This window comes from Haplochromis burtoni, unplaced genomic scaffold (genome assembly GCF_018398535.1).
Source record: "Haplochromis burtoni strain Fernald_Lab_line unplaced genomic scaffold, NCSU_Asbu1 Contig_313, whole genome shotgun sequence".
Classification (NCBI taxonomy): domain Eukaryota; kingdom Metazoa; phylum Chordata; class Actinopteri; order Cichliformes; family Cichlidae; genus Haplochromis; species Haplochromis burtoni.
The window spans coordinates 617,394-642,995 of NW_024582674.1; the positions used below are offsets into that span (position 1 = coordinate 617,394).

General features: G+C 50.2%; 2 protein-coding genes across 2 annotated transcripts; one reads left to right on the plus strand and one right to left on the minus strand.

Annotated features, from left to right (window-relative positions):
* Positions 1-578: 578 nt before the first annotated feature.
* On the minus strand, positions 579-6,684 carry ube2m (ubiquitin conjugating enzyme E2 M). Its single transcript, XM_005948686.3, has 6 exons — positions 6,386-6,684; positions 4,534-4,628; positions 4,174-4,212; positions 2,225-2,328; positions 2,057-2,120; positions 579-1,941 (listed from the first exon to the last, which is right to left on the minus strand). The coding sequence occupies exons 1-6, from the start codon at positions 6,498-6,500 to the stop codon at positions 1,801-1,803; spliced, it is 558 nt and encodes a 185-aa protein (XP_005948748.1). The 5' UTR covers positions 6,501-6,684; the 3' UTR covers positions 579-1,800.
* Positions 6,685-8,813: 2,129 nt separating this feature from the next.
* zgc:158376 (uncharacterized protein LOC100101643 homolog) lies at positions 8,814-24,683 on the plus strand. Its single transcript, XM_005948681.3, has 11 exons — positions 8,814-8,941; positions 11,919-12,119; positions 14,254-14,397; positions 15,447-15,533; positions 15,617-15,787; positions 15,955-15,987; positions 16,074-17,299; positions 18,742-18,905; positions 19,329-19,490; positions 19,579-19,800; positions 19,880-24,683. The coding sequence occupies exons 2-11, from the start codon at positions 11,934-11,936 to the stop codon at positions 20,131-20,133; spliced, it is 2,649 nt and encodes an 882-aa protein (XP_005948743.1). The 5' UTR covers positions 8,814-8,941; positions 11,919-11,933; the 3' UTR covers positions 20,134-24,683.
* The last annotated feature ends 919 nt before the right edge of the window (positions 24,684-25,602 follow it).

A 25,602-nucleotide genomic window follows, 5' to 3' on the forward strand; every position in this document is an offset into this window, starting at 1 on the left:
AGGACCAGTCACATGCTTTTAAACAATGTATTCCTGACACTCGTTATTAGATTAAAAGAAACAGGTAACGCACGCTCGCTGCACGAGTCCATGGTTGTCATTGGTGACGCTGAAACAGAAATTATGTCCCTGTTTAAACCTTTCACATGTCAAATGTCTGCTGCGTGCTCCGACCTGCCAGGCAGTCCGACAACTTCCTAAAAGCAGGTTATTAGCTCAGTGCCCCCTACTGTCCCACCCATGTTACTACAGCTCCAGCTCCTGGTCGTAACGAGCTCACTGAAACTGAGCGTGGTGCTGAAACGGGACGCCAGGGCCGCTGTCTCTCCAAGCTCAGCTGATTACCGTAGGGCAGGGTCTCAGGGTGCTGAGGCGTCTGCTCAGGTATTAACATCAGCACAGAAAATATGCACCACGAGCTTCATGCTTCATGTTATCCTTACACCACCGAGCACCGATGCGCAGAGCCCGCCGCAGAGCTCCCCGCAGAGCCTTACCAGACCATCTTTAAGCTCCTCCCCCCACACTGGTGATATCATCTGTGGCGATCGAGGACGGAAGTGACGTCAGCACAGCTCTACTCATTCAACTTCATATTTTATTTAACATAAATCATACTGCAGTCAGTGTGAACAGCCGGGGTTTCAATATACACAATAGAATCGTAACATTTTAACCCCCTCCCCCTTAACCCCACCCACATCCCCCCCAAATGAAAATCGACCCCCCCTCCCCCTGTAACCCTGCCCCCAGACCTACAAGCCTTTAAACATAACCCTCCCACCCTATAACAGCCCCACCCATCTCACGCAGCTCCGCCCACCAACCCTGTCTTCATGTTTCCATCTAGCAGCGAACTCCAAACTTCTCCATCCGCCACACCTGCAGAGCGTCATGTGACCACCTTAAGCACAATGGCACTAACAAGCCCCTCACATAAAATCAAGCTCCACCTCCACACCACCCGTGGAGTAACAAGCCCCTCCCTCCAGTGTAGGCACACACAAAAATCAAAAACATGTAGCATCTCCTAGCATTGCTAACAGACTCCGCCCACTCCCTCAAGCCACTCCCCCTTTGCTGGAGAAGAAAAAAATAAAAAATGGAGCATGTGCTTAAGGCCCCTCTCCTACAAGCCCCTCCCCTTGTGCTGACATTATCATTACACCTGCAGGTGCAGCAGATGGCTTTAAGGCTCCGCCTACAGGTGGTCACAAGCGCCGCCCACAAGTGTCCATACAACACTGAAGCTGCTAGGGTTTGGAGTTTGCTGCTAGTGGACTTGCATGTAACCAACAAGGGGGCGGGTCCATTCTAACCGCCCGTCTGATGTCAGGCTCCCTCGCCAAAAACTCGAAAACTAACAAAAAGAAAAAAACAAAATCACATGAGTATCATCATCACCAGCATCATGGCCATCACTGACCACCCTGCCCTCCCCCTCCCCCGTCCATCATCATCATCATCGGCGGCCGTCTGCTGGCAGCCATCTTTTTGAGTCCATTCAGGTGTGTGTTGTGTGTCGGCGTCCCGCGGCGGCATGTCGACGGTTCAATGCTGCGTCTCAGAAGTTAAACAGAGAGAAACAGGAGGGGAGGGAGGAGGGCAGAGGGGGAGGATGAGGTTCTTCTTCTTTTGTTTTGAAACAGAAAAGCGTCTTCTGGTGTGCTGCTTCCTGTCGCCGCAGCTCCTGCTTCAGCCAACGAGCAGGACCGGGGAGGAGGGGGAGGAAAAGTAGTGAAGGTGGTGGGAGGGGGGAGGTGGGATGGGAGGGAGCTCAGAGGATGATGGGACGCTAAGTTATTTAAGACATCTCTCAAAGTAGGTGGCGCCCACGTAGCCGCCCCTCAGGGAGCGATGGACATTCTGCTCAAAGAGCCGCCGGTTCGTCTGCAGGACCTCCGCCGCCTCCTTGTTCAGAGGATCCTCTGGGTTTGGCTCCTGCGGGGGGAGACGGGGAAGCAAAAGGCGACAACGGTCGTTAAATGTCTCGTTACAAAACGTTCACCAGCTGAGGGCAGCACTGAGCCGCAGAAGAGAAAACATGCGCACTCACTAGAAATAGATACTGTAGGCCGTAGATGATGGAGTTTATTGTCAGCACGGGCTTCCAGTCCTCTCTGTGGAGAAGAAGGAACAGGTGAGCAGCAGAAGCCCTCACCTGGAAACGCTCACCTGTCTGACCTCAGTGTGACCTCAAGTTTGATTTTAAGAACGCACACACCTTAGGATGTTTAGGCAGACGTTGCCCTCCAGGTCGATGTTGGGGTGATACACCATCGTCTCACATTTTACCTTTGGGGGGTCGTGGGGGTAACCCTGTCCTACCTGAAACACACACACACTGTCAGATCACCTGCTTCTTACCGAGCCCCCGGCGATGACCCTCGAAATGTCGCCGGACCCTCTGAGCTGAGATTAGATTAGGAGCCTCTACAGGTGAGGTCAGAAGTCTCCGCCAATCACAGGCGTGGATGTCAGGATGGAACGACTGTACAGCAAACATCAAAGGAGTTGGAAGAACAGGTCTGTGAAGACGTTTCATCCCAGAAGCTTCTCCGTCACAGACTTTAGTGGGAGTGGCCCTAAGAGTATTCATCATGTGACTCATCACAGCCAAGGTGTGAACAAGGCGTGGGTGATTATCAGCAGATGTCTTGGAACCATTGTGAGACTTTGCCCCACCCCATCATGTGACCCACTGAGGTCACCTGATGCAGGTTGTGAGTGGGCGTCAGGGGTCTGGGAAGGATCTCAGACCAGTGTAGGTGGCGAATGTGAACACTGGCATCCTGGATAGAGTGAGCTTTGACCTTTAGATGCAGATGAGTGTTTTGCTTTTAGAGCTGAAGAAGCTTGCTGGATGAGACGAAACGTCTTCAACAACCAAACACGTCTGCTGGCTTTCTTCCCGAGCTCCTCGGACTTCCCTGAGCTGAATGATGTACAGCAAACTCCTTCAATGACTCTAAAGAACAAGTTTGCATTTGCTTTTCTCTGATCCACACAGGCCCAGATACACAGACATCTTTTATTAAGCGAGTTTTATTTTGACACGGTCAGGTTATTCAGATGTGTCACCACTTTGGCCTGGAAGAAGGCCCAAACTGCCCCCCTTCAGATGACACCACATTGGTTGGGATGTTCAGGAACCACCGAGACTCAAGCCTGCCATGACCCACAGCGAAGCCAGTTTCACATCGCCACGGACCGAGAGGGTCCCAACCAAGAAAGAAGCACCTGCTCCAAAATCAAAACCTTTAAGGTGGATTAAAACGTGTACCTGCCCACATGGATGAACCAAATGCCTCCAGGAGAAGAGTCTGATGGTCAGAGACAAAGACTGAGCTGTGTGGCCAAAGGTTAGTGGTGGTGTGTTCATTTATTGGCCCTGTGTGGAGCAGGGAAACGCCAACACTAATTCAAACCTGTTTTTTTAGAGTTTGCTGTACAGTCACTTCAGCCTGGAACAAGAACATCCAGGCTCATGACGACTGACCACAGCTACCAGTCGCCAATGGTGACCGTCCACCCCGATCCTGAAATATAAAAACTATCATTTAAATGCATTAAAATGAGCCACGCGCTTATCAAAACGTCTCTTTGCCTTCCTGTAAATCATCAGCGACGAGCCTCCTCTCCTGACCCCCACTGGCGTTCCTACCGGCCTGCAGCCGCCACCGCAAGAAGTCTGCAGGCGGGCCAGCAGGAAGACCAGGTGGACACGGGAGACCTGTAGGACCGTGGAACGTCACACAAGTCTGTCAGTGATTATGATGAATCCACCTGCTAGTCCTTTACGGGCTCACCTGCAGAAACCTCAGGACTTCTTACAGCTCAACCACGAGGACATCTAAACACTGCGTGAAAGGCAGCACCTGATTTATAACACCAGAGAAAATGAGAGCCTCGTGGAGAAAACGGAAGAAAAAAGTGATTTTATCATCGCTGCAAGCCAAATTCATAAATAAAGTGATAATTAAATAATGGAGCTACATTAGTGAGCCTCTTATTGATGTTCTCAGGGCGCTGTGGGCCGGACTTTACACAGGTGAGACCTGGTGTTAGACCAGTGGAGGCTGCTGAGGGTCAGACTGTTTCAGGATTATTTCAGCATGAAGAGCCGAGGGTGGAGCCGAGGGTGGAGCAGAGAGAGAGACGGCTGTTTCTCACCTTAAAGCTGAAGACAAACTTTCCTCCTTTGTAAAAACCCTGAGAGACAAAAAGACAAACAGAGGCAGACTTGTTAGCTCAGCATCATCTTCATCTCCCGATTCAGCCCCTCATCCTCACTCTGTACATCCTGAGGTTTCATACACCTGTGTGCCACATGAGTGGGAACAATCGGCTCTGGTGCAGCAGTGTCTGAAACTGGTCCTGCGCTCACAGGTGGAGGTGTTTCACTGCTTTTACAGACAGCACTGCTCGTGTTACTGACGCACACCTGCAGCTCTCACAGGTGTTTGTCCTCAAAGTCAGAGAGGAATAAAGTTTTTATGCAATCACGTCTCTGAATGAAACGCACACACGCACCTCGTCTGGTGAAATGATGAGTCTGAAGTTGAGGAGGTCGTCATCATCGGGGAAGTTGATCTCACACGTCTTTGGTAAGTTCAACTCATTGATGTCTGAAAAACAAACACAGGCAGGTGTTACTGATTCTGATTCGTCCTCGGGAATCAAAGACGTCCTTCATCTCTTCTTCTTTCACCTTTCAGAGGCTCATGAAGACATCTGGAGCTCTAAATACCTTGTCTGTATGCTAGGACCTGTGAAAAAGCAGTGCTGACACGAAGGTCTCTGAACTGTCCCAAAAGACTTAAAAATCCAGAACAACATCTGGAACACTTTCAGCTAGAACTGGAACCTTCTCCAAGACCTCCTTCAGCATTTCTCAATCTCACCTTGGTATTTAAGGACTTCTAAAACCTCTGGACCTCTTTAAATATTCTTAAAAATCTCCACATATTGTGTTCTTTAGGACGTCAAAAATGTTATGTCATCATCTCCAAAATCTCAATAACCTCCAGAGAAGAACACAAACCTCCTTAATCAACTTAGATGAGCATCAATGAGAAATAACGGCCTAGACCCACGAGGTAAAGAAATAAAAGGACCATTATGAAACAAATCTAATCAACTTTTATGTGTCAAAACGTTTTTGCCAAAATGTGGAAGAACAACTTCCAAATGTAAAAAACCCTGATCTTGTCGCAGGTTTAGGGGGTGACTCTGAAACCACTGGATACCTTCTTGTTGTTTAAGGCACCAAAACATCTGGACCATCTTCAGAACTGCTTTGATCCCGTGTGGTGGGTCAGAGCGGGCCCAGGTGGTCACTCAGGTCTGCTAAACACAGGTTGGAACCCAGACCCACGGGCCTACAGATCCCCTGAGGACCCCAAACCTCTGCAACCCCATGAATCGCTGAGATTCAAATTGTCATTCATCAGGTGGGTGGAGGCAAGAAGAAGTAGGTGGTTGGTGTCAGGAACACGTGCTTTTTCTTGGACACTTGCTGGGGCATCACCGCCCAGCCTTTTGGCCTGTGTCACTCCTGCTTGGGTTATGCTCCAGATAAGAGACCAAAAGGTATGAAACCACCGACAACCAGCCAATCAGATCCATGGAAACCACAGAGCCCATTCCAGCAGATCACTTAGAAGTTGAGAAGGGTTTCAGACCTGTCCAGGTCAGATGCTGCAAAGTAGACAGATAGAGCTGATAATTCAGACAGATCCTGATAAGGTGAGCTGGCCTCTGAGAATAGGGACCTGAGGCTGTTCTCCTATTGGTCACCCACACCAGGTGACTCACAAGGCGTCTGACAGACAGGCAGGACCCTCAGAGTCTACTGTGATCCACCACACAGGTTCAGCCTGGTTCTAACCCTGCAGTCTAAGCCGGGCTCTGATCTGCGTTCACCTGTCGCCCTGCAGCCCCTCGGGTCGACCTGCACCTGAGGAGGATAGAGGGTCAGGAAGGTGGGCGCTGTGCTCAGGTGTTCCACTGAGTCCCTGTGTTCCTAACTCACCTGGTGTTAGGTAGAAGTGGACCCCGCGGAACTGACACAGCAGTTAGAGGCTAGCTGCCGTTAGCCGTCAGTGTTTACGGCTGTCCGGCGTTAGCTGTTAGCAGCTGTGTTCCGGGTTAGTGTTGTTAGCTGCTAGCTGCTGCTAACTGCGTGCTAACACCTTTAGCCTGCGTTTTGTTTTCATGTAGCACAGCCGGGCTAGCAGCCGTAGCTAACACCAGCTTCAGCCGCAGTTAGTCGGCCAGCCGTTAGCCCGAGTGAGCTACAGCAACACCGGGTCTGGGTTTGAGAGCCCTGGGTCCCGTGGGTTCGGTGTCGGCCGGTGGGTAACTCTCGGCTAACAGAGCCTACCTTTCTGTATTCGGAGCTGGGCCGCGCTGGCTTTCTTGCCCCCGGCTCCGGTTCTGTTTCCTCCAGCAGATTCCTCGTCTTTCTTCTGCTGCTTCAGGGAAAAGAGCTTAATCATCTTCAGTTATTTGACACACGAGGCGTCCCTTCTGTGAGCCGTCAGCGGGTCTGAGAGGGTCTGAGAGCGGGGTGGTTTCCCAACAGCACCGTGATGTGAATGGAGCCGGTGCGTCTGATCACGGAGGCAGGAGGAGCTAGCAGCGGAGCTAGCAGCGAGCTGGCTAGCGGGAGGGAGGGGAGGAGAGGAGGGGGGTTGAGCGCGCGCGCGCATGTGTGTGTGTGTTGGTCTGAAACACGTGAAAGTCCACTGGTGCCAGAAGAAAACAATCGCGAGATGGTCTGGGGGCTGCTGGAAAGAGTGAGGGGGGCACAGGCAGGTAAACCCAGCTTTAAAAACTCTGGGTTCAAGAAAAGTGATGAAAAGCACCTGAACGTGAGTTTGAAGGTGTTTGTGATGAACAGCTGTCTCTTCAGTGAGGGAGGAGAGTGTGCTCAGCACCTCCGGCCTCCGTGCTGGTGTTCCAGTTCAGCCCGGTGCAGATGTGGAGTGTAGGCTTCCTGTCTCAGGACAGGTGCTCCATGCAGTTACCCTCTTCCTTCAGAAGCTGTAGGGGTCATGACCCAAAGCTGAAGCTGTTCAAGGCAGACAGGAATTCAGCTTTACAAAAATAAAACTTGTTTTTCGTGCAGTCTTCTCGTATTAAATCAGAGTCCCATAACTGTATGCCTGTCAGTACAGGTGGGGTCTATATGGCAGCACAGGGCGCTGAAGGTGGAATTTAAAACATTGACCTTTAACCTTCTGCTGTGAAGACTGGTTTTTGCTGACAGTTTGGATCCAGGTGGATGTGACCAAGAAAGCGCAGGTAGACTAAAAACACTGCAAATAAAAAAACAGCAGTGTACTGATTCAGTGTAGTCTGCAGTTATCACAGCGAGGAGTCTCAGCATCCGTGAGTTATGCTTTACTATTATCCATCCCAGACCTCTACAAACTCGAGACCAAATAAACGCAGTCGGGTCAGCTTCAGCAAACATCAGCATGAATCCCATTTTTATGGTAGGAAATGTCCAGCTGGCCGTCACTCAGTCAGAACACCGTCAGCAGAGCTCGTCGTCACAGACGTGAACCTTCAGGTTTGAGCTGGAGCTCAGATCAAAGATCCACTTTCAGCAGAGCCACTCTGCCCTCTGAGGAAATGCTTATACCCAAGTGTCTGAACCCACAGAGGAAAGTCACTCATGTTTACAGAGGAGAACAGTACTCCACACATCGCATGACTTTGTTCATACAGCAGACAGCGACCAAAGTCAAATGTAAAATTACATCAGTAAATAATAAAAACAGAAAACATGCACTGGGAGAAATGACACAGTAAATCAAATCAATGTAAAGCTGGAACGAAACAAAAAATGTGTTTTATGGAATAAAATATTTATAAGACATATTGTGAATAAACCCTGCGGTGAACTCAGGAGTCAGCGCTGCTGTGTTTCTTTATAAAAATAAAAATCTCGGTTTTTATGAGCTGTAAAGTTATTCACCAGCATGTTTTAGTCGGTGATTGATTTCATTTTTATTGCACCAACATGTATGTGCATGTGTTTGCTGCATTTTTTAAATCTTTTTTTTTTTACCTTGAATTTCATTTTTATCCGGATTCTACTGATCTCTATATTCTATTATATTTCAAAAAGCTCAACGCTTTTTTGTGGAGAAGCGGGACAACTACAAGTCCCACAATGCCCTCCGCACTGTGACGTGACACGGAGAGGAGGAGCGTGCATATCGTTTGTGCCTATATTTTATTTAGCGGTTTATTTATTTATTTATTTATTTTATTTTCCGTCTCTGTCCGAGGCTGAAGCAGCGCGAGCTCTGCGGTCACCTGCATGATGTCATCAATGCGGGGTTAAACGTGCCGCGAGCCACCGGCCGATTCGCGACACTGAACCGAATCACGCGCACCACCGCAGCCTCGCGCCACACAATAGAGTCGCAGAACAATAGCCGCGCGCGGCGCTGCTTTTCCAGCCTACGACGGCGAACGGGCCTAGTTCGTGCGGAGGAGTATCACCGGGAACGCGTTGAAAGCGCCGCGCTGCGGCGAGAACGGGCCGTTGTGTGTATTTTGGAGCCCCTCGGGAGGAAGAGCCGCGGAGCACGCGGAACGCGCTGCGGGGGGAGAGCGAGGCGGACCGAGTGCAGAGAGAGGCGGACAGAGAGGGGAGTGAATGGGCACGACTGCGCCCTCCGCCTCACCGATATCCATCCGTTCTCTACCGACACAGTTAGACCACCGCGGTCCTTCAGGCAGGCCAGCCTGGAGAACCGGAGCCAGCGGCAGCCAGCGGGATGGCGTGCGCATGAAGCAGCGGCGGGCGAAGAAACAAGGAAGCGGACGGCTAGCTGCGCTCAGCACGGGCTAACGTGGGCTGATTGTTGGCGGATACCGATTCTAATGAGCGACCCAGGAGCATGCGAGCTGATTCAGAGAGGTGAGCGGGGAAGGGTTCGTGAGGGTCGGGTTTGTTCACCTACACCTGCCCGGCAGCTAGCTGCGGAGCGGGGACAGCGTGAAAGAGGAAGCTGCTGCAGGGGGCGGACGGGCTGCTAGCGTGCTAGCGTGTTAGCACGCCTAACGTTAATGTTTTAGGAGAGGCTGGGGAAGGGAAGGGGGGCTGCCCTCCTACATGTGATATTAGGTAATTAACAGGGCAGACGGTGTGTACAGGTGTGTGGTCCGGGCAGGTATGCCCAGGCTGGCTGTAGGTGACTGTGACGGGATAGCTGCTAGCTGTTAGCGGTTAGTCTCCAAACGGTGCCAGATGCGCATCTTCATTATTATTGCTGTTAGCTGCTGTTAGCTACAGCCAGCCTCTGTTTCCGTCACATGTTTAATTAGAAAATCGCGTTTCAGGTGATGTTCTCATACAGGTGTTTCTGTGGGCTCGTGCTGGCCTGGAAGGAGGAAGCTGGTGAAAACGATCCTGGGATGTTAGCTTCACACAGGAAGCAGGATTGCTTCACCCTCTCCGTTTTCATTCTTTAATGTCAGGAATATTATTCCCTTGATTACTGACAAGCACTGTGAGACTACAGCAGCCGCACGAATACCCAGAAAATACAATAAATATTATAAGTAACGTGAAAGAACCAGAGTGAAGCTTCAGAGCATGCTCAGCAGCCCGTACAACCAAAACACCTGGATTTAAAAAACACCTGGATTTGGACCAGATAATGAAGCAGATCCGGTCTGTTAGTGATTTCAGTATGTCGAGGTCCATCTAACAGGTTTAAATAATAATGTAGAATCTTTAAGCATGTGGCTGCTCTGCAGAGGACTGCTTGCTGTTTTTGGTTCTTTGACTTTGCATCTTTTTTGGAATAACACTGTGTCCCTGTTGGATTTATGCAACTGTAAACCTGCAAAGATGCACTGATACGGCTCTACACTCTCCCCCTCAAACTCCAGGAAGTTCTTGTCTCACTGGAACAAAATAAAGTGTCTGCAGGTGAGCTGCTGTGCACTCGCCTTTGCCTGATGGGAAAGCAGGTGCAGCAGATTTATATAAAACCGGTTTTGTTGAGTCCTTTCACTGCTCATACCGAGGCCGCTCACCATCAGCTTTGAGGGGGACTCTAGTGTCTGATTAGAGTTGTTGTGAGGAGCGTGTTCTTGGTCTCGCCGCAGTGAACTTTGAACTCTGACTCTAGAAAGTTTTATAGTTTTTATCAACAAACTGAACAGTTTGAAGTCGAGGATGAAGAGAACATAGCCTGAGACTTCTAGATGTTTACAGCTTATTTGTAACACACTCCAGTCCACAGGAAGTGGCCTCGGCACTGCTGACACAAGTGCTTGCAGCAGACCCTGAACTGATCATCGTTTACACAGAGGAAGCTTTTGAAAGTAATTATCAGTTGGAGCAAATGTGTGTTTTAATGCTCTGCAGCCACTTTTTGTGTGAATGGGTTTATACAATAAAATATCAAATTAATGTCACTTTAACAAAGTGTAAAGCTGAAAAGTTGTTTTAAAAATAATAAAGGTACAGAGATCAATCGCGTCTGTCCACACAGTGAACCGTTGTTAACATCGACCACATAAGTGATGATTAGTTAATCGAGCAGCGCCGCGAGGCTGCTGCGAACAGCATGTCAGCTGCATGTTGGCATTTTGGTTTTATTCTTACAAAATGTTTTTTGTGCCACGTGAGAAAAGGAAAAATCCCAACAACAGCCAACGGCTCCTTCTGGTTATCGATCAGCTGAACCTGATCAGTAGTCAGTATCAGTCAGGAGGAGAGGGAGGCGTGTTCATCAGGTTTAAACTGCGTTGAATTGGCTCCGTAACCTGACGGGCGCCTTCTTACAGAGTGACTGTGATTGGCCGTTGAGGTCTGCCACTTCCCATCTGGCTGCTTCTGCTGCCATGTTTCGAGTCAGCTGGAGGGCCAACTCGTGTTTGGGTGGTGAAACTGCAGGGCGGTGCGGGTGGAGCACGCACATGCATAAGTGGTGGCTGTGGTGGGCGGCTGCGCCGCAGATTCAACACTGAGTGTGAGCTTTACCCCGTGCTGTGCGAAAGTCTTGAGTCACCCCTCATTAATCTGCTTCCGGGCAGCCAGACCTTGTTGTACCTTCTAAAGTGCTCTTGAGCATTAGTCGCCCAGTTTCTGAAGTTGTTCTGTGGACACTGACTGCTTTTCCACTCCATTCCTCGTACCTGACCGTTTCCTGTGAAGCACGGTGGAAGTTCTGTCATGGGTTGAGCTCATTTCCAGCGTGAGACACTGCCAGTCCAGGGAAAGCACACCTGGATGGGCCTCGTCAGAGCCCGGACCTGCAGTGTGAGGTCATCCTGACAGAACACAGGCAGAAACATCCAAAAACTAATAAACATTCAAATACTGAAAACTCAGAGGGTGTTTTAAACCAGTCGTATTCAAATCACCAGTTAATTACATGACTTTGTGGGTCCTTATGATGTGAAAAATGTTTTTCCTTTTGTTGAACATCAGACGAGTTTCTGCTGATTGAATTTTCATTTTGTGAGATGCACATTCTGTTCCAGCCGTTTAAACGTCTTCAACAACACGTACGACGACTTCAGTCCACCTGTAACGTTTCAGAAATAAAACTAAGTGTTTGTTGGATTTAAAAAAGCGTCGTGATGAGTCCAGATGTTTGATCAGCACATTATTGGTGTGATGATGTCATTAAAAGGCCCTGACAGCACAAACATAGTTCAGAGGTCCAGTTCAGGTGAAGCTAGCAGACAGCCTGTCAGTCAAAGAGACCACGCCCCTAATAATGCAAACTTTTAGCCTTAATACGACTGAAACAGGTGAGTTAGAAACAGGTGTTGTGAGGGGTTTATCTACATGCTGTAAACGTCTTTACCTCCACAGGGATCGTCTGCTGCTGTCCCACATGCTCATATCTCTGTCCTCTCGCTCTCTCTGGTTCCAGCTGACTTGTTCGGTGATGTCGGGCAGTAAGGCGCTGGGCGGGGGGGCCGGCGGTGGGGCGAGGCGCAGGCGGACGCGGTGCCGGCGCTGCCAGGCCTGCATGAGGACGGAGTGCGGCGAGTGTCACTTCTGCAAAGACATGAAGAAGTTTGGCGGACCCGGCCGCATGAAGCAGTCCTGCCTCCTGAGACAGTGCACGGCGGTGAGACGCACACACGACACGGCAGCAGACGCCGAGACTGTAACCTAAACATGAAGCACACTGGCCTTAAAATGAACTGAGGTTAAAAATACATTACAGATCCTCATTGTTAGACTCTACACAGCAGCTTTGCATGATTCGGTTCAGAATCAGTCTTCTTTGTCTGACCTACATCCCTCGGAAAGCTCTTACACAGAGCTCTTGTTTAACCCTGACAGTGTTTGTGTAATAGTCACAGTGAAGTGGACATGCTTCTGTCACACGGTCGCCGTTGGCTGATGTTTGCTGCGTGCCGTCCAGCAAAAACCTGCCGAGAAAGCAGGAATGTGTGCGGCTCGCAGACTGAAGGGTGACCTGTGCTTTTAGCTTTGGCTCATCCAGCCCAAACATGTCAGTAACGCGTGACCTACGCAAACCAGCAGGAGACACGTCAGATCTCGCAGGGCTCACTCAGCGGTCCTCGCCACTGCTGGCACACCGGCCAGCGAGAAAGCCCCTCCCACAGACTGTCAGATCAGGTTCAGTTCGTCTGCAGGTACGCCTCCGCGGTCGGACCTCAGGCTCTGTACACTCAGGTATCTCTGTGGCTTCAACTGATAAGAAGCAATGATTGATGAATATTATGCCCTTTGACCTCTGAAGCCTTCAGCTGGAGTCAAACCCAGCTCAGCGGTTTGCTTTCAGGACAAAGTGTCAGAAGCATGTGACTGAGCAGATCACGGAGGCGTGTTAGCTGCAGCGTACATGCAGCGCTCCATCATCCACAAACATTCAGCTCAAAAATCACACTGCAGGAACCCGTCCACTTATTTATGCTCAGATCTGCAGTCTGAGTGAAACAGGTTTCCATGTCAACACGGTCCTCCATTACACCTGCTGCTGTCCCTGACGGCAGGAACGCGACCCATGCACAGGTGTGTGCGTGCTGAAGATGTGCTGTATTCTTCTTTCTGTGTGTCGATTCTTCAAATGGCATCAGCCAAGAGCCCAGCGGGCGACGATGCTGGGTTTCCGTGGCAACCAGTGATGGTTGCTGGCACTGTGAGTGAGAGCGAGTTGGCTTTGATCCATTGCCATTTCACAGAGATGCTTAAAACACACACAGTGAGACGGTCTACGGCTCACATCGATGGAGATTTATTTATCTGTTGTTGGAGCTTTGTGTGGAGGAGGAGGGTGCAGGTTAGGATGATGCTCCTTGCTTTGCTCCCTCAGCAGGAGCAGAGACGCCCCCTGGTGTCTGCTGAGAGGATGAGGAGCAGCAGCTGCAGGTGTTCTGAGTGCTGCTGCCTCACTGAGGTCGAGCAGTGACCTGGCGACCTGCAGCTCATCGCCTCTTTAAGTCATCGCGAGCCGTTTGAGGCCTCAGACAGCAGGTTTGGGTCTGCGTGGGTGTTGGGGGGTCGACCACCCTCAGTGGGTTCGATGTGTGAATCTGGTGTTTCTGAGTACATGAAACATGAAAATAAAACCGGATCATGCGTCTGTGCTGTTGACCTTTTGGTGACCTGCTCGACTTTTAAAAGGTTGATGGGTGCGTGATCATGTTTTTTAAAAACGCAAAATGCAGCCAAGCGTCACTGCTCGACTAACGAGGTGAGATTGTAGAAACACACTCGGCTTCTGTTTGGATGCCAACAGCACAGGTTACAGACCCAAACACAGCAGAGCTCCACGATTCTGCGCTCGGATCAATAACCGCACAGTGTTGGAGGCCAGAGCAGCCAGATGAACGCCCCGAGGGGAACGGCCCACCTGCAGGATGTGCAGGAGAAGAACTCTTGATCGATCGATCAGATCCCGACTGAGCCCTGAGCAGGTCAGGAGGGTCTTAAAGTCACAGGAAGGAGTCCGCCCCTCACCTGTGGGCCTGATCGACCTGCTCTGAGATCCAGATGTTTCTCTGAGAGATGTTCAGTCCTACTGTTTGATTAGGAAGCAGGAGTAGACATTAGCGCTCTAAAGGTTTCAGCTTTGTGTGGTTCATTCAGGTACTCGCCTCCCGCAACATCTACATCCACATCTTTAACTGTCAGCACGTTTCCGTTTTTACCCCCCTGTACACGTCTCACCTGTCTGTCTCACCTGTCTGTCTCACCTGTCTGTCTCACCTGTCTGTCTCACCTGTCTGTAGCCGGTGTTGCCTCACACAGCCGTGTGCTTTGCGTGTGGAGAGGCGGGGAAGGAGGACACGGTGGACTCAGAGGACGAGAAGTTCAGCCTCTCGCTGATGGAGTGCACCATCTGCAACGAGATCATCCACCCCAGCTGCCTCAAGGTCAGTTTGCCTGGAAAGGGCTTTTATTTTGAAATGCCGGTTTGTTTCCTGTGAATGAAAGTTTAATGATGCTGAGGAAAAACTGGGTCGATGCAGCAGAGCTCTCAGAGCTGTGAACGAGGACGGAGATCTGTGCTCAACACAGAGACTGACTCGGATCCAGATGTTTGGCACTCGGGCTGCACATCATCAGCGTGCAAACACGCAGCATGCTGCTGGAGTGCAGACACGGGGCTTCATTCTGGCTTCTTACTGTCCTGAAAACAAAAACCTGGAAACGATCGCTCCTCATTTTATCTTTTGGTTTCACTCGGCTCGCCCTCTGTGGCTGCTGTAAGGCCTGAGATTGATGGCCTTTCATCTGTGTGCGCGGCAGCATTAATCCACACTAACAAACCAAACAGAGGTGCTCCTCCTTGGTTTCAGGGAGCTGCTGTCACACACTTCCTGACTGAGAGCGAGTCCACTGAAAGCAGCAGTGACTCAGCAAAGTTTAATCTGTGTAACCTTGTAAGTGTTCAGCAGCTGCACACTGGTCACATGATCAGGTTAAATACATTCAAATAGCAAGCTAACGTTCCTTGGCTCGACCAGGACGTGAGTAACATGTGGCGCTCATAAATGTGCCTATAACAGTGTAATTCCAAAAACTCATTAAATGAATGATCAATAATCTGTCAGAGCCACCGACATCTTAAATGTCACATGACGGTGTCTGACGGCCACAGACAGGGAAACACTCCGGGCGGATCTGGTCCATACGGGGTACGGTCTGAATTTGTTTTTGGCCGACCAAGTTTGTCCAGCAGCAGCCACCGTAGCTCTGGTTACGCTGGAATTGGGAGAAGAAAACAGACCTCAGCTCTCTGAGTCGGCTGACGTGGTGAAAAATTAGTTGCTGTAACTTCAAACTGAGAATATTTCCTCGCAGCGGCTCCATCACATGACCCGCAGTCGTGTCGAGCTGCTAGCATCTCCTCCTCTGCAGTCACTCGCTGCTCTTCCTGATGTTTCCAGATGTGCTGATGTGTGCTGCCTTTTGTCCTCAGATGGGCAAAGCTGAAGGAATCATCAACGACGAGATCCCGAACTGCTGGGAGTGTCCGAAGTGCCACAAGGAGGGCAAAACCAGTAAGGTGAGAGTGGGACCAGTACAGGGGACCGGTTCGGGGCAGCGGTGCGCTCGGATAGACTGAACCCTGCTTCTGTTTGTGTGCAGGACCAGGCGGACGGCTCAGGCAAACGCAGGCTGGATAATGGTGAGGTGGGCCGGTGGAAGCTCACCGATGACCCGCCTCCTAAAAAGAAAGCCCCACCCACCTCAGAGGAGGGCGGGCACAAGAGGAAAAAGGAGAAGGAGCTGCCTGCGGACAGCGGGCCCAAGAAGAAGGTGACCTTAAAGTCAGATTGAACGAGTCACAGAGTTGATTATAGATTATTGATCGGTGTTTAATGTGCTCAGATTTAAGACTGGAGGAGGAGCCAGTTCACAGCTCCCTCTCCAAACCGCTGTTAATGACACTGATGTTATCGATCTGCTTCCTGTTTGTTCCTCAGATGAAAGGAGGCCACGAAAAACGCCTGAAAAAGGTAAGACGTCCACCGCTAACCCACGTGATGTCCTCGAGCTCGGTTACCGCCCGCTTTCTCTGACGTGTCGTCTTTTCTCTCGTCAGAAACCCAAACAGGAGGCGGCAGAGTCCAATGGCCCCTCCTCCTCTGGGGGCGGAGCCTCAGGGGTGCAGGGTTCCTCCACGTCATCTTCCTCACAGCCCGGAGGAGGCGGTGGTGTGGGCGGGACGTCGAGCGCCGACCAGCGTTCCCATCACAGAGAGAAACTGGAACGATTCAAGAGGATGTGCATGCTGGAGCGCCGGCCCTCCTCGTCCTCGTCCTCGTCCTCCAGCTCAGAGTCTGACTCGGAGTCTGACTCCGACGACTCCCTGAGGGGGGAGCAGGGGAGAGTGTCTTCCCCGTCATCGTCCTCGCCAGCCCCACTCCCTCCTGTCGTCTACAGCAACAGCAGCGGCGGCAGTCGGGCGGAGCGGGAGAGAAGGGAGAGGGAGCGGCGTCTGGCCGAGCTCGGCTTCAGTGCCAGCGAGGAGTCGGAGGGGGAGGGAGGGAGGGGCGAGGAGGACGAGCGGGAGGACGAGCAGGCCGGGGGAGACAAGTCCCGTCGGAGAGGGGAGGCGGGGCTGTCTCAGAGGGGACGCAAAGGTGGGCTGATGGATGGAGAGGATGACGACACGCCCACTTTGGACAGGACCAGGAAAAACTCCGCCTCCCTGCCCCCGCCCTCACCGCTGTCCTCCAGTCAGATGGCTCCGTCCTCGCAGCATGACAGCTTCACCGGGAAGCAGCGCAGCAACGGGCAGGAGGCGCGCAACGGCCGGACACGTGGAGGCACGGGGGGAGGAGGGGGCGGGGAGAAGGAGAACGCGAGCGGAGCTCTGACCAATCACAGACACGGCGGGGGCGGAGCGGGTGGGACCAAAGGTAGCGGCAACCGTGGCAACAAGATCCGAAACAACAAGAACCAGACGTCTAGAAACAGCACCTCCTCCTCCTCCTCAATCCCCACCTCCAACGGCGGGGGGGGCGGGGCCAGCGGACTCATGATGTCAGCCATGGCGGCGTCGCCCTGCTCGCAGCCGTCCCGCCTCGGCCCTCGCTCTCAGATGATGAAGCGCAGCCCGCCGGCCGTACCCTCGCCTCCCCGCCCCGTGCAGATGGAGAGGCACCTGGTGCGTCCCCCGCCGGCGTGCCCTGAGCCCAGCTGCCTGCCGCTGGACTCTGGCGCTGCCCACATCATGACACGGGACGTGTGGCTGCGAGTCTTCACCTTCCTGAGTCACAGAGAGCTCTGCGTCTGCATGAGGGTCTGCCGCACCTGGAGCCGCTGGTCAGTCGCTGTGAGGTCACGGGTGCAAGGGGGCGGGGTCTCGTACGATGGCCTATCAGAGTCGCTGCAGCTTCGGCTGAAGAGCCGAGCACGCCCCTTCTGCTGATTGGGTTTAAAACTTTGTTATTGGCTGGTTTTAATAATTATGAGGCTTCTGCAGGTCCTCAAAGGGTTAAAAAAACTAATAACAATAAAATAAACGCTGTAAGAATAAGAAGCGTCCGACGAGTCGGGCAAACCGCCAACACGACAGCGTGTTAGCCGACCCAGCAGGAGGTATGTCGGCGCCTCGACCTCCGCCTTTGTTGCAGCATTCGTGTCGCATACTCACTATGTCATGGGACCCTCGGCCGTGTTGCTATGACGACAGCCACACACATTAGGTGGTACTCGACAGGGAGGGTTTTAATCATCGATTAAAATGATTCTGGATAACGTGATATCGATTCATTCAAATCCTGAATCGATTTTTAAATATGAATTTATTTTGCTCGAAACGCCAGAACCTCCGGTTAAACCTCACAAAACTTCAACAACCACCAAAGATTAAAACAGTAACTGAGAGCAGGAACAGGCTTCTGCACAGAGACGTGAACACAAAGCTCGACCCGCCGACGCATCAGGATCAGTGAGCTGTGACTTTCTCACCGACGGCACGGACACGGTCGGGGCTGAAAGCCGACAGCTCGCTGATGTGTCGGCGGGTCGAGCTTTGTGTTCACGCCCTTTTTGCGCTGATTCTGAAGCTGAAGGTTTGATCTCTCTCCAAACAACATTGATCCAAACTACGCTTCACATAAACATCGTCATGGATTCACTTCGTTTTTGATGTACTGCAGAATATTTTTATAAAATCCAGACCAGGAAAATCTGCTTCATGTTTTTCTGTTTTATCTTCAGCTGCTTTGACACAAAGGCCTCTGCTGTGACGCTCACAGATACAAAAATATGTAAATGTACTGATTTGAATTATATTTCTGACTGTCTGAGGCAAAATTTCCCAGATTTAAATCGAATTGAATCGAATCGATTCTAGAAATCGGTGACGATACCCAGCCCTAGTACTCCAGTAGGGGGGCTACAGTTGCACTTTTACGAGACAAAAGTGGACTCGCTTCGATCAGAGCTGGAGAACAGCGGTAGGTCCGAGTTCATCCTGTCTGGGTTGGATTTCCAAGTCGATGCGTCTCGCTGTACACGTGACCTGTGCTTCTGCATCGTAGCTTACGCAATAAACGGAGCCCCGTTTGAATCCCACGCTGCAACCTTCCACCTAACCTGACGTGAGCCTCGCGGGTAACTACACGTTGGGTCGACATATACCGCCGTATCTAGTGGCGTGGAAGGCTGCGGTGCGGGGACTAAAGGAGTTTGCTGACCTCAGTGTAACCCCCACGGTCGTCAGCCCTGCGGACTAAAGCTGTGGTCTCTCCCTCCCCCAGGTGCTGCGATAAGAGGCTGTGGACTCAGATCGACCTGAGCCGGCAGCGCTCCATCACCCCCCCCATGCTGAGCGGCATCATCCGCCGGCAGCCCGTCTCCCTCAACCTTGGCTACACCAACATCTCCAAGAAACAGCTGATGTGGCTCATCAACCGCCTGCAAGGTGACGGTGCCGCCACCTCCACCCGCTGCACACACACACACATTACCCCCACTCGCAACACGAAGACTGAAGCGCGAGGGGAACTTGAATCATAAAAACGCTTTGATTCTGATAATTGCTGTGGATCCCCATCTGACCGAATCAACTTCGTATTCATGCGCTCACGCTGTGGGGCGGCAGATGGAGCCGAATCTGAAGGCTTGTTTTCAAGGCCTCGCACGGGTGTAGCTCACCTGCCCACACCCTGCTATAAGTTGCCGTGGTTTTCATTTTTTCACCTGATGGTGTAAGGCTTATTGGCCAAACCAGGTCACATGATACTCTTGAAACCTCCCACTGGAGCCGTTTCCCTCCTTCCTGTGAGGCAGCGAGTGGCTCCACCTCTCACCTGCGAGTCTCACCTGTGTCTTCTGTCCCGCTCAGGTCTGCTGGAGCTGAATGTGTCGGGCTGCCCGTGGGCGGCGGTCTCCGCTCTGTGTCAGGCCGTGTGCCCCTGCCTGAAGCTGCTGGACCTCAGCAGAGTTGAGGACCTCAAAGACTCTCACCTGAGAGAGCTGCTGGCGCCCCCACCTGATACCAGGACAGGTGAGACACCCACATCGGAACACCTCCGCCTTCACAAAGGCTCTGAGGTTATCACGTGTTTGATTCTCTGCTCTGATTGGGCCTGCAGCCCACGGGGAAACCAGAGCGGGGCGTTTCCAGAATGTGACAGAGCTGCGTTTGGCGGGTTTGGACCTGACGGACGCGTCGTCCCGCCTACTGATGCGTTACGTTCCTCACCTGGCCAAGTTGGACCTGAGCCACTGCGGGAACATCACCGACCAGACGGTGCACACGCTCACCTCCCACATCTCCCCCCTGAGAGAGAGCCTCACCCACATCAACCTGGCAGGTAAGCGACGCCTGAGCCTCACCGTTGTCCTGCTCCACCTGTGCCGCTGCTCCGCCTCACCCGTCTGTGTGTTTTCTAGGTTGTGTTAAGGTGACGGAGCAGTCCATCCCGCTGCTGCGCCGCTGCACCTCCCTGCAGACGGTCGACCTGCGCTCCTGCTCGCTCCTGTCCTCTGAGACCGGACAGCTGCTCTCCTTCCCCTCCAATGCCGCCTCCTCCTCATCTTCTTCCTCTGCTACCACCACCACCAGTGTCGCCGCTACATCCTCCTCCACGCCTGCCGCCTCCTCCTCCTGTCCTGCTGAAGACAGAACGCTGCTAAAGAACAGCTAAAGTCCGCCTTCATGTTATGTGACACTCAAGTCCAGGTGGCCTGTGAGCCCGGCCTCGCTCCTCATTACACTACAGACAGGTGAGGAGGAGGAGGAGGAGTTGTGCAGCACTGCTCCTGACGCTGGAAGAGGAGGAGGGATGTATTTTGGGAAAAAGTTGTTGGTTATAGTTAAAAATAGAAACCCTGAGCATGTATATATTTGTTCTCTGTATAATTTGGGTGTGTGTATATATCTGTAGGTTACTGTAAATGACCCCTGACCTTTGAACCATCATCCCACACCTCCTTAAACTCCCCCATCTCCTTCCTTTCCGTCCTTCCACCCTGCGACCGATCATCACGCCGGTCAGCTGCTCGAACTCGTCGAGCGAACGCGCCGCACTCCGTCTGTGCAGGTCAAGCTTTCCCTCTGCTTCCTGTCTCACAGCATCGTCCGCCTTTTTCTCGTTTCTCACCTGAAGCGTCACTGACCTCACACTACACTTTCCATGTCCTCCTCTGCACAGACCACAAATGCATCGACCGTCAAAGTTCGTTCAGACTGACCTTTACTGAACTTGGTTTATTTAACGTGACGAACTCGTCACATCTCAGACGCTCGCGCTGCCAAGTGACTCAAATTCAGGCAGAAACCATCAATCGACTGTTTCTGGCACCTCTTGTGGTTTCTCTCTCCAAAAGTTTGCCGTGATTTGAGTAAAGACTTAAACATGCTCACAGCAGGTCATCGCTGATTTAGTTTTGTTTTCTCTGTTTGACCTCTGACCTCACCGATGACTCCCCTGTAAATACAAACAGCTGAGTGCGTATGAATCGATTAATTGCCCAAAAGATCAGAAAGAGTCACTGGAAAAACTTTAGTTTGGTTTGGTCCAGCACGCCGTCCACGACTCGGACGTCACCGTGACCGACCGACATCGGGAAGGAACCAGAGGGAAAATGGCGAGGGATGGATTCCTGCTGACGGGTCGCTCGTATTGGGTCGTTCATGTAGGCGAACCTTGAGTGTCGTTTTCGTAACACTGATTTCTTCTGCTGCTGCTCTGCAGCTTGCTTCAGGCAGCACAGGCACGTTTTCTATTGTGGAGCCCATTTCTTTTAACGAGACCATGATGAATGTACTACAAACACCACGATGGGGCAGAGGTCCGTGTTTGCTGGGCTCAGTTTAACCTGCCGTCTGAGCAGGCTGTGGAAGCGTGTTCATAAAACACAAGTGACAGACCAAAAGACCGCCGCACCACCCGAGGTGACTCGATTTCAGACTCAAATCGTGCTGTCAGAGTCCCATCACCGGCCAAAACATTGGCGCCAACTTCCTGTTACTCCCCGGCAGGTCCTCAAAGTTCCTAAACCGTGACGAAAGCTTCTGCAGTCAAAACGGAGGCGTGGCTTCCCTTAGCGCGCAGGCGACCTCCATCAGCTGACGACATAAGGACAGCCGTGTCTTAGCTGCTTTAAATGTACCGACGCGGTCCACAAGGGGCCGTCCTTCAGCTCCTAATATTTGATGGTCCGCTCCGAGACCTCATCTTAGGTCACCCCGCAAACAACAGCTGTGGAAGAACGTGAAGGTGAAGCAGGGATCAGTGCTGATTTAAAAACCTCTCTGTAGCTCCGCCCGCTCAATCAGTCGCATGCCGCTGAGACTGGTGGGAGGCGGAGCAAGGCTAGTCTCCCCACGCTTCCGGTGCTCGTGCCGAGCTAGGCTGCAAACTTCACATGCGGTACTATTAAAGCATCGCAGTCTTTGTTTCCTGTATCGCAGGTGACCTTTGGCCATGTGTGGGGTGTGTTCAGGTGTTCCTCCTCCCTCTGAGCGTGTGCGTGATCCGACTGATCACGCTGTTTGAAACTGAGCCTCAATCATCCCCCTTTGATTTTATACCCTGTGCCCATCACCTTCGATCAGCTTGCTCTGATCAATCATCAGTTTTCTCAGGAGTATTTGTTGTCTTTGATTTTCTGTTTTCTATTTATTTTGTGCCACAGCAGCGCTTCCATCTGCTCCAATCGGAGACATTCCTGTTTTTGGCTGCTCGCGCTCCATTTGATCAGCTTCTGTCGTTGCATCGTTCAGATTACTTTGAGAAATACGAATCTGTTTGCTGAAGAAACCTATTTCTGCCAGGAAAAGAAAAACATGGATGAACAGTCCAAAATCGAGTTCGCGGAAGTACGTCTGGACTTGTTTTATAAATCGTGTGTGTGTGTGTGTGTGTGAGATCTTGCTTTTGTTTTAAGAATCTTAATTTAGCATAGACTTATTTTATCATATCCCTAATTTTTCTTGTGATTTGCCATCAGTTGATCTTGTTTCTTGTTGTGTTCTTGACTTGTCTCAGGTTTTTTCTTAATTTTAGTCACTCTGTAGTTGCGACTGAGAAAATCAAGATGATGACTTTGGGTCTTAAGTTGTTTCATTCATGAAGCGTTTGTTTTCTTGGCTTAAATGGGCTTCGGTTGTTTCTTGTGGGCGTCAGTTATGAAAAAGCATTCAGTTGTATTTGAGCAAAGGTTTTTGTTTGTTTGTTTTTTTTTCCCCGGTGTTTCCATGGATAAAAGCAGGGAATTTCAATTATAAAGTCGCACAGATGTTTCATAAATCACGTCCAGATACTCGGCTGTAAATGTTGGGTTTATTTTTTCTTAATGTATGTGAACTGCCTGAGTTTCCTTTGGGTGGAGGGTGGTGTTAAAAATGTTTTTTTTTTTTAAATTTTTTATTATAATGTTTGTATTTTAAGATGTACACGTCTGCGACACATCAAATGGTCGATCAAATCACAGCGGTTTTAATGACTAAAACTTACTTTTCAGGGTAGACTAGAATAAATGGATTGCCTTGAACCAGCTGGCAAGTTGGTTAGCTGCAGTCAGTGCTGCTTTACCTCCGCTGCTCAAATATCACTCAAACTATTAAAACTAGTGGACAACAATGTCAAATTAGTGAAAACGTCCTCTAGCTAGCCCACATTAGCGACAATACCCTTTTTAATTTAGGGATTTATTGTTGGTAGTCAGCTAACATGCTAACACTAGCTCTTTAAGGATTAAAAATAAAAACTAAAGAATAATTGAGTAAAGTGCATGGAGCAAAATAGCTAATAATATAACGTTGGAACTTACATGAGAATCTAGACCGGAATATTAAAAACAGGGCAGGAAATAATTTGTCAAGTTAATTTATAACTGCTAAAGATAACAGTATTAGTTTTAGCTAGCTAAATTATTACAGTATAAACTAAAAAAAACAAACATACTTTTTAAGGGAGATTTTTATTTATCAATAAGCTAACAAGCTAATTCTGTTTAATTTTAGCTTTGAAACTTGTCAGGAAAATTCCAAAACAAGCAGGAAAAGGGTCTGATTTATCAGGCTAGCTGAAGGTAACTGCAAAGGCTGTAGAGGTTCAGGGTTGGCTGGCTAAGAAGACCCGATACTGTTAAAGTTTAAAAAAAGAAAATGAGCGGGAAAATGGCTACGTTCTTTAGGCTAGCTCAGACGACCTAAAATACCCAGAGGTTTAGCTAACATTGATTCAGAACTTTCAGAATAAACATGGAGGAAAAAATTAAACAGGTCTACAAGTTTGTTTGTTTGTTTGTTTGTTTGTTGGTTGTTGTTGTTTTGTTTTGTTTTTTTTCCACATGATTACATTTTCAAGCTAATTGGTGTTAGCTTGTTGGTTTAGAATAAAGTGTTCACATATTTCTGGGGACATGATCATAACTGTTTACTGTCTGCTATTAGTCATTTTCTGCTGTTTGTTTTAAATATGTTAACCGTTACCTGTGTTCAATTCTTAGGAAAAAAATGCAGCGTCAGCACCTTCTGTTAGTTGGTATGAGTGAATATTGCAGCGCTGCAGCCGAGGTATCGCAGTGTTTCCTGCAGCAGTGCGTTGACTTTGGGCTGCTACCAGCTGTGAAATAAAAGTATTATGGGTAAATTTGAAATCGCCTGTGACGCCTTGTTGTGCCATAAACGCATCAGATCAACTGTCAGCATGTGAATGGGTCATTTTGTTTTTTTAATCTTTTATTTTTTTTTCTATTTGTTGAGTTGTTTTCGTTTGTTTATTTGTTTGTTCCGTGAGGGTGGTGTGCTCTCTGCCGCTTCAGCTAGCAACAAATGAGGAGGTCAAATGTGATTGGACGATAATTGCTAAGTAATGAAAACTGTTTTCCAGTCGGACACCTGCGCTCTCCTCGGGATCTTAGTAAAAACTGAATCATGTGGTGTTTGATGTCTTTTTTTTGTTTTTGTTTTGTTTTTTTAAAGATGCACTGGATCATCATCTTCATCCTCACCTTTTGCCAAATGTAGTTTTTGTTGTGAAAAGGGGCATTTTATCCTGTTTTCCCTCTGTTGGGTTCTTTTTATACTTTGTCCATGACTCTTCCATTGTGTTGATGTTTTAAAAAAAAAAAAAGAGGAAGATGTTGGAACAAACGGTAAATAGACACAAAAAGACCAACTCCAGGCAGCTACGTATGAGTGACTACTGTAAAATGACTAATAAAGAAGCAATGGGTTTGTTTTTCAGCTGCGTGTCTTTATTCAGCTCGACGTGTTTCATTCAGACAGACCTACGTCACTTCACCTGCGCTCACCTGGCCGTGGCCTCTCTCCTCTAGTTATATATTTAAAACATCTATGAAGCACTTTTCTCAAAGTCCTAAAACAGGTCAACACGGAGTCAGACACACAATCATAAATGTGTCAATATGAATGTCTGCAGCTGTTTTTAGTAAAAACCTCTGAATCAAAGTCGAGGAGTGACACCCAGCCTCTCTCTCTCATATGTAAAATTTAAGCGCAGAACATTCTAAATATCCTGTCACTGACTGGAGCAGATTGGGATGAACGCAGGTTTTCTGGGTTTCCGGCTCATGCTCGAGTTCTCCAACATCGTGGCAGAATGTGTGACTCGGGTGTGATCTGTAACCCTCCTGCAGCCCTCCTCACCAGAGCCATGTCTACAGCTGTCCATCACCCATCAGTGCGAGTCCAACTTATACTGGCAGCTGCAGGTCGGCCTGATGATGTGTCCATGCAGTGAGGTGATAGCTCCACCAGGGCCACAGAGCGCTGTCACAGTTCAGTTTTATTCATGTCGCTCCGAGTCATCACGGCGGTGTCCTGAGACCTTTTAATCGCGCCTGGTTTCAGAACTCTGAGATGATGATGGAGATGCTCGAGGCTTCCAGACAGGACCGACTAACGACAAGAGTCCGATCTCTCCTTCAGGAAGTCCTTTCCTTCAGCAGCACTTCCTGCTGCCCTCTGCGTGTTTGACCTGAACGATCACTTTCTGGTTCAGGCCTCACCACCTCCTCACAGCTCGGCCTCCCACCAGAGATGAGGAGCGGGGAGTCTAGGCAACAGAAAATAAAGTGAGCTCTCCTTTAATGGAGGCCACAGGCAGGAGGACGGAGGAGGAGCTTGAAGATCGAAAGGCTTT